At 43.9% G+C, this 9161-nt stretch overlaps 1 protein-coding gene across 3 annotated transcripts in view; it reads left to right on the top strand.

Moving 5' to 3' along the window:
• The window catches only part of cdc42se1 (CDC42 small effector 1), an 11988-nt gene extending 4753 nt beyond the window's left edge, over positions 1-7235 (top strand). Inside the window, exons 3-5 of one of the 3 annotated variants that reach the window (XM_055924744.1) lie at positions 308-412; positions 3496-3578; positions 4227-7235. In XM_055924744.1, the coding sequence (XP_055780719.1) occupies positions 308-412; positions 3496-3564 (174 nt within the window). In that variant the 3' untranslated portion in view covers positions 3565-3578; positions 4227-7235. Of the gene's footprint in view, positions 1-307; positions 413-3495 lie in introns of all 3 variants that reach the window. The other 2 variants (XM_055924742.1, XM_055924743.1) reach the window with 2 other exon arrangements.
• The last annotated feature ends 1926 nt before the right edge of the window (positions 7236-9161 follow it).

Raw genomic sequence — 9161 nt, 5'->3', positions numbered from 1 at the left:
TAAGTGTCTTCAAGGGCACAGCGGGCAGATTTTTCACCTGCTTTGGGGGATTCGAACCAGCGACCTTTCAGTTACTAGCCCAAATCTCTTAACCGCCGCCAGGTGGCCTGACCTGCTGCCATTTGAGTTTGGAAAAAAACAAGTAGAAGATCAAAACTCTAATGGAAGATCATCCCATTCAGGTTCCAAAATGCATAGTGTGTGTGAGCTGTAAAGTCTGTAAGGATTTTCTTCCACTGGGCTTGATTGCATAATATCTGTCTAAGTCCCCATTTTTCTATTTCTATATATTTTCTATTATTTCCAGAGAAAGAGGCGCAGGAAAATCGACCGCAGCATGATCGGCGAGCCCACAAACTTTGTCCACTTGACACACATTGGCTCTGGGGAGATGGCAGAGGGCCGGGCCCCGGTAAGAGAGATGATACCTAGACTGACTGGGGCTGGTGTGTCTTAAAATGTGTTGAGATATTGTGAAGGTAGTGTGTGTGTGTTACTCCTCAGTACATGGGCTGGGCTTTGCAGCTTCCAACCTGCCGCTAGGAATGTTGGCCTGGTTTCCCACGGAATACAGTCACGTTGGACAGGGAATGAGATGAGGAAATGTAGAAACGCTGGGAAATGTTTCTCAATTCATTCACCTATTAGTAGGATCTGGATATTAACTTTAGTTTGAAACCTGTTATGCTATGATGGATAAAGCTGGATACAGTACTATCAGAAGACTAGCCAATCACTAGTCTGGTCACTGTTTAAATCACTGTATGGAAAGTGGTAGGTTAAATTGAGTGATGGTCCATTTCTGAATTTATTACATGATGTTGATTCTATCAGTACTAAAATGTATGGACTACTGTATGTCACTCTGCTAAATGACTCAAATGTATGGGCTTCTGTGTCGCTCTGCTAAATTACTCAAATGTATGGGCTTCTGTGTCGCTCTGCTAAATGACTCAAATGTATGGACTTCTGTGTCGCTCTGCTAAATGACTCAAATGTATGGACTACTGTATGTCGCTCTGCTAAATGACTCAAATGTATGGGCTTCTGTGTCGCTCTGCTAAATGACTCAAATGTATGGGCTTCTGTGTCGCTCTGCTAAATGACTCAAATGTATGGGCTTCTGTGTCGCTCTGCTAAATGACTCAAATGTATGGACTACTTACTGTATGTCGCTCTGCTAAATGACTCAAATGTATGGACTACTTACTGTATGTCACTCTGCTAAATGACTCAAATGTATGGACAACTGTATGTCGCTCTGCTAAATGACTCAAATGTATGGGCTACTATATGTCGCTCTGCTAAATGACTCAAATGTATGGACAACTGTATGTCGCTCTGCTAAATGACTCAAATGTATGGGCTACTGTATGTCGCTCTGCTAAATGACTCAAATGTATGGACAACTGTATGTCGCTCTGCTAAATGACTCAAATGTATGGGCTTCTGTGTCGCTCTGCTAAATGACTCAAATGTATGGGCTTCTGTGTCGCTCTGCTAAATGACTCAAATGTATGGGCTTCTGTGTCGCTCTGCTAAATGACTCAAATGTATGGACTACTTACTGTATGTCGCTCTGCTAAATGACTCAAATGTATGGGCTTCTGTGTCGCTCTGCTAAATGACTCAAATGTATGGGCTTCTGTATGTCGCTCTGCTAAATGACTCAAATGTATGGGCTTCTGTATGTCGCTCTGCTAAATGACTCAAATGTATGGACTACTTACTGTATGTCGCTCTGCTAAATGACTCAAATGTATGGACAACTGTATGTCGCTCTGCTAAATGACTCAAATGTATGGACAACTGTATGTCGCTCTGCTAAATGACTCAAATGTATGGGCTTCTGTGTCGCTCTGCTAAATTACTCAAATGTATGGGCTTCTGTGTCGCTCTGCTAAATGACTCAAATGTATGGACTACTTACTGTATGTCGCTCTGCTAAATGACTCAAATGTATGGACTACTGTATGTCGCTCTGCTAAATGACTCAAATGTATGGACTACTTACTGTATGTCGCTCTGCTAAATGACTCAAATGTATGGACTACTTACTGTATGTCGCTCTGCTAAATGACTCAAATGTATGGACTACTTACTGTATGTCGCTCTGCTAAATGACTCAAATGTATGGGCTTCTGTGTCGCTCTGCTAAATGACTCAAATGTATGGACTACTGTATGTCGCTCTGCTAAATGACTCAAATGTATGGACTACTTACTGTATGTCGCTCTGCTAAATGACTCAAATGTATGGGCTTCTGTGTCGCTCTGCTAAATGACTCAAATGTATGGGCTTCTGTATGTCGCTCTGCTAAATGACTCAAATGTATGGACTACTTACTGTATGTCGCTCTGCTAAATGACTCAAATGTATGGACAACTGTATGTCGCTCTGCTAAATGACTCAAATGTATGGACTACTGTATGTCGCTCTGCTAAATGACTCAAATGTATGGACTACTGTATGTCGCTCTGCTAAATGACTCAAATGTATGGACTACTGTATGTCGCTCTGCTAAATGACTCAAATGTATGGACTACTGTATGTCGCTCTGCTAAATGACTCAAATGTATGGACTACTGTATGTCGCTCTGCTAAATGACTCAAATGTATGGACTACTGTATGTCGCTCTGCTAAATGACTCAAATGTATGGACAACTGTATGTCGCTCTGCTAAATGACTAAAATGTATGGGCTTCTGTATGTCGCTCTGCTAAATGACTCAAATGTATGGACTACTTACTGTATGTCGCTCTGCTAAATGGCTCAAATGTAAAATGTCTCACTGATAAACAACTGACTGTTCCGTCGTGATCATGACCTGCAATTGCGAAAGTCAACAGATTTTATTTTTTGAATGAAATGATACATTTACACATTGTATCATGACGTGGGCTGAGAACAGTCAGGTGGAGGAGTATGTTGCTGAAACATGTTACATAATTCCATTTCCTCAACTGCTATTGCGTAACCCTCTAATGTCCATTGTTCTGTTATGACCCAACGCTGCCAGGCTGTAGTTATTCTAGTGTTCGTCAGGCACATGCCATTTCTGCAACACTGACGTCAGAATGATTGATCCACACCTGTGCGTTCGTCCAACTCTGAACCGCGTCGTTAAAAAGTAAAGGGAAAAAGCCACAGCATAAAGCAAGTCCCATTCCTCCTCACTCCATCCCCATCATATGGTCACTATCATCGTTATGTAAAGATGTAGGTTAAGAGTAATGCTGCTGGCCAAATGGATCAAATGTTGTCAGCAGTCCAAATGGGATCATGTTTCATATGAACCCCACAGAAACAGACTGTTAAATATGTTACATACAATGATACAGTATAGAAACAACACATTAAATCATAGTTTGAATTCTGGCTTCGGATCCTGCCTCTCCATCTATATGTTATCATGAACAGGTTATGACCTGCCTTTTGATATGAAAATGACTAAGTATCTGTAGAAACTCTGTCGTTATCTTCCTGTCCTGCAGTCAGGGCCGGTCCAGGATAAGATGAGGTCAAAAGGACCCAGTGCCAACGGCCGCAAGAGCATGTTATAGCTGCTGCCTACCAAGTAAGTACCCAGTTAATGAAGCTATCGCCATATCTGCAATGTAATAGCTTCTCTGGAACTAACCTTCACTTCTGGAACTAACCTTCACTTCTGGAACTAACCTTCACTTCTGGAACTAACCTTCTTCACTTCTGGAACTAACCTTCTTCACTTCTGGAACTAACCTTCACTTCTGGAACTAACCTTCTTCACTTCTGGAACTAACCTTCTTCACTTCTGGAACTAACCTTCTTCACTTCTGGAACTAACCTTCTTCACTTCTGGAACTAACCTTCTTCACTTCTGGAACTAACCTTCTTCACTTCTGGAACTAACCTTCTTCACTTCTGGAACTAACCTTCTTCACTTCTGGAACTAACCTTCTTCACTTCTGGAACTAACCTTCTTCACTTCTGGAACTAACCTTCTTCACTTCTGGAACTAACCTTCTTCACTTCTGGAACTAACCTTCTTCACTTCTGGAACTAACCTTCTTCACTTCTGGAACTAACCTTCTTCACTTCTGGAACTAACCTTCTTCACTTCTGGAACTAACCTTCTTCACTTCTGGAACTAACCTTCTTCACTTCTGGAACTAACCTTCTTCACTTCTGGAACTAACCTTCTTCACTTCTGGAACTAACCTTCTTCACTTCTCTGGACTTGTAGAACTAACAGTTTTCACTTCTCTCTGTAGGCATGGAGAACCATTTCCATCCTCCTCTATGCGCCCCTCTCATCCCAAATCAAAAGGCAGTCACTGCAGTGTAACCTGTTTCCAATGGAGCACTTGGCAAACCTGAGAGCGGACCCTAGAGAGCAGAGAGGCTCTTCCTGACGTCTGCAGGATCCATTTAGCCAAACAGGACGATGCCCTTTCTGTGGTCACCACAAGAATCGCCCTGCTCAGAGGAGGATAGACTGACATGTTTTTGATGCTTTTTAAAGAAAACTATTTGTCTTTCTGATGGACTTCGGACTTCCACTGTATTTCAGCCAGCAACGTTTCTGTGTCACGGCCAGCAAGCGTGTGTGTGAGAGCCGGTGAGAGTGTTTAGCACAATTTGTTGACTAACATGGCTGATTCCATTTCAGGAAGTGAAGATTATGTTCTCAAGGATCACCTGAATGTTGCAAACCATTGACCTACTGCCAAACAAATGGTATACAAAATATTTTGCGTATCTGTCTATTGAATGAGGATGCACCTTTTATTTTCCTACAGTGCATAGTTAAAGGTGTCTTCGTGTGTGTGTGTTTATAAGTGACAAATGCTATGTGATTTTGTTGCTGTTTAGATACCAGTACTGAGTAGTGTTATTTTGATTGTACCAGTTGCCATAGAACCCCATTTGGACTGCTACCCAATTGCCATAGAACCCCATTTGGACTGCTACCCAGTTGCCATAGAACCCCATTTGGACTGCTACCCAGTTGCCATAGAACCCCATTTGGACTGCTACCCAGTTGCCATAGAACCCCATTTGGACTGCTACCCAGTTGCCATAGAACCCCATTTGGACTGCTACCCAGTTGCCATAGAACCCCATTTGGACTGCTACCCAGTTGCCATAGAACCCCATTTGGACTGCTACCCAGTTGCCATAGAACCCCATTTGGACTGCTACCCAGTTGCCATAGAACCCCATTTGGACTGCTACCCAGTTGCCATAGAACCCCATTTGGACTGCTACCCAGTTGCCATAGAACCCCATTTGGACTGCTACCCAGTTGCCATAGAACCCCATTTGGACTGCTACCCAGTTGCCATAGAACCCCATTTGGACTGCTACCCAGTTGCAAGCATACAGGTAACTGGCAAGATAAAGGAAACCCCAACATAGTGTCTTAATAGGCGTTGGGCACCACGAGCCAGAACAGCTTCAATGCATCTTGGCATAGATTCTACAAGTGTCTGGAACTCTTGGAGGGATGCGACACCATTCCTCCATGAGAAATTCCATCATTTGGTGTTTTGTTGATGGTGGTGGAAAACGCTGTTTCAGGCTCCGCTCCAGAATTCTCCCATAAGTTTTCAACTGGGTTGAGATCTGGTGACTGAGACGGACATGGCATGTGGCTTACATAGTTTTCATGCTCATCAAACCATTGTGACCACTCGTTCCCTGTGGATGGGTCATTGTCATCCTGGAAGAAACCACTCCCATCAAGGTAGATCTGTTTCACCCTACAGTAGGTAGAAGGTGATCACTCAGAATGGCTGTGTATTTATTGGAGTTGACCTTGTCCTCTATGGGGTGGAGTGGACCTAAACCATGGCAGGAAAATGCACCTCCACACCATAACAGAGCTGCCAATAAGTACCCTCATTTACTCAAGTGTTTCCTTTTATTTGAGCAGTTACCTGTAGCTGGTCAGTGTGACACACAATTTACTAGCACCTACTCTGAAAACCCCTAACTATTAGTCAGCGGGAAGAGTCTGTTAGTAACGGGTTGTTGTTGAAATTCAAAACACCCTGACCGTTACGGGGCTTTCCAGTGATCTATCCTGGAATTACTCGGGAATGCCACTCATTAAATCAACTGCATCAAGGAACATTCCATAAGGTCCTTTTTTCTCTTGTCCGGGGGGGGGGGGGGGATGTCCACCCCCTTGATCAGAATGGAAAATTCCAACCATTTCACTGTGCATTCCCCTTGTAATTTCTATATGGCCTCCCACTTGAGCTTGTTGTAGGTGACGTGCACTCCAAGCTGGCTTGTGTCCCACATGACATCTACACCATAGTGACATACATTCTGAAGCCAGGAGGGAGTTTTTAAAAACCTGATTTAAATCATACTGTAGAAATGAAAGTTTGTTTCCTGTACACAACTGTATTTCTGACGTGCTTAGTATACACAATCTGTTGTGAATAACTATTCACTCTGTAGTTTTTTTGCTAGGGGGCAAAACTCAGTTTGAATTGGAATGTTTTTTTAATATTGTATCCTATGTGATTTAGCTAGACCAGTATCCTATGTGATTTAGCTAGACCAGTATCCTATGTGATTTAGCTAGACCAGTATCCTATGTGATTTAGCTAGACCAGTATCCTATGTGATTTAGCTAGACCAGTATCCTATGTGATTTAGCTAGACCAGTATCCTATGTGATTTAGCTAGACCAGTATCCTATGTGATTTAGCTAGACCAGTATCCTATGTGATTTAGCTAGACCAGTATCCTATGTGATTTAGCTAGACCAGTATCCTATGTGATTTAGCTAGACCAGTATCCTATGTGATTTAGCTAGACCAGTATCCTATGTGATTTAGCTAGACCATTATCCTATACCAGAACATATGGATGGTGTCGTTCATGAACAGTTTGCTGTCCCTTTCACTAATACCTTATCTGTTTTATACACTGGGCCTAATGTTTACTTAATGCTGAAGACAACTGAAGGGGTGACTTTGCATATTGCTTGGTGGCTTTCCTATCTTTGTTAGAGCATGTAATACTGTGTAAATGCTCAGCCCAACAGAATGACTGCTGCCTTGACGTTTCTTGAATAATGTACATTGGTAACGTCAGTAATTTGAGTCTGTTGACATTTTAAGTTTCTTTCCCATCTTTATCATGATTGTTGTTAGACCAAAGCTTGAGTTCATTAGAAATGACTTGTACAACCTCTTGATTTTTCCTGGAAATACAGTTGACATTCTGAATAGAATTCTGTGTGCGTAATCTCTTCTGTTGCTGATGGTGAATGTTATCACCAAATGTGTTACTCGGTTTTCACTGCCTGGTACAGAAATACTATCATTCCACCCACCTGGTTTCAGTGGCCCTATGGCCTCTGCTGTGAACATTTCTGGGAGATTGTATCATTTTCATTGAAGTGGGAATCGATAGTTGCTACATCCATTTTGGGATTTATAAATTATATATATATACCCATTGATTCTTGAATATCTTATAAATGCCTCACGAGCTTAGTTCAACTATATTTTTGATATCATGGATGTTAAGTCCTTGCATCCACAGCTCTGTCTGAATTTGAGAGCGGTTACATTTCTCCAGGCCCATCCTTCAGCTTTTTACCAAAACACAGTCGGGGTGACTGCTTTGTCATTGTTTCAATTCAGGATTCTAGCTTTAATCTCAAACTACTCTAACAAACACATACCTCACTGAAATCCATCTTGTATAGCACAAATATTGCAATCTAAACAAATGCCCTAAAATAAATGGAATGTACGCTATAGTCTGTGTGTACGTCGCTCTTTTAAAAAACATGCATAACAAAGATGTTAAATGATGCAACTAACAATGCAAATAGTTGGTATGGAAATCTTGTTCTAAGAGCAGCCCAGGGTTGAGTGAATAGATGGGTGCAAGGATCATGTTCCAGCAGCAAAACCCACTGGAACAGAAGATTACAATTTAACGGGAGTGGACTCCATGAACTGTCTAACCATGTGAAATACAGTCCTAAGTAGAGGACATGTGAAGACTAAAGGGTGTCGAGTAGAGGACGTGTGAAGGCTACGGGGTGTCGAGTAGAGGACGTGTGAAGGCTACAGGGTGTCTAGTAGAGGACGTGTGAAGGCTACGGGGAGTCTAGTAGAGGACGTGTGAAGTCTACGGGGAGTCTAGTAGAGGACGTGTGAAGGCTACGGGGTGTCTAGTAAAGGATGTGTGAAGGCTACGGGGTGTCGAGTAGAGGACGTGTGAAGGCTACGGGGTGTCTAGTAAAGGATGTGTGAAGGCTACGGGGTGTCGAGTAGAGGACGTGTGAAGGCTACGGGGTGTCGTGTAGAGGACGTGTGAAGGCTACGGGGTGTCTAGTAAAGGATGTGTGAAGGCTACGGGGTGTCGAGTAGAGGACGTGTGAAGGCTACGGGGTGTCTAGTAGAGGACGGGTGAAGGCTACGGGGTGTCTAGTAGAGGACGCGTGAAGGCTACGGGGTGTCGAGTAGAGGACGTGTGAAGGCTACGGGGTGTCTAGTAGAGGACGTGAAGGCTACGGGGAGTCTAGTAGAGGACGTGTGAAGGCTACGGGGTGTCTAGTAGAGGACGTGTGAAGGCTACGGGGTGTCTAGTAGAGGACGTGTGAAGGCTACGGGGAGTCTAGTAGAGGACGTGTGAAGGCTACGGGGAGTCTTGGGGAGTCTAGTAGAGGACGTGTGAAGGCTACGGGGAGTCTTGGGGAGTCTAGTAGAGGACGTGTGAGGGCTACGGGGTGTCTAGTAAAGGATGTGTGAAGGCTACGGGGTGTCGAGTAGAGGACGCGTGAAGGCTACGGGGTGTCTAGTAAAGGATGTGTGAAGGCTACGGGGTGTCGAGTAGAGGACGTGTGAAGGCTACGGGGTGTCGTGTAGAGAGCGTGTGAAGGCTACGGGGTGTCTAGTAAAGGATGTGTGAAGGCTACGGGGTGTCGAGTAGAGGACGTGTGAAGGCTACGGGGTGTCGAGTAGAGGACGTGTGAAGGCTACGGGGTGTCTAGTAGAGGATGGGTGAAGGCTACGGGGTGTCTAGTAGAGGACGCGTGAAGGCTACGGGGTGTCGAGTAGAGGACGTGTGAAGGCTACGGGGTGTCTAGTAGAGGACGTGTGAAGGCTACGGGGAGTCTAGTAGAGGACGTGTGAAGGCTACG

Source organism: Salvelinus fontinalis, chromosome 6 (assembly GCF_029448725.1).
Source record: "Salvelinus fontinalis isolate EN_2023a chromosome 6, ASM2944872v1, whole genome shotgun sequence".
Classification (NCBI taxonomy): domain Eukaryota; kingdom Metazoa; phylum Chordata; class Actinopteri; order Salmoniformes; family Salmonidae; genus Salvelinus; species Salvelinus fontinalis.
The sequence above is the reverse complement of the archived record's forward strand: the minus strand, read 5'-3'. Positions and strand labels throughout refer to the sequence as shown.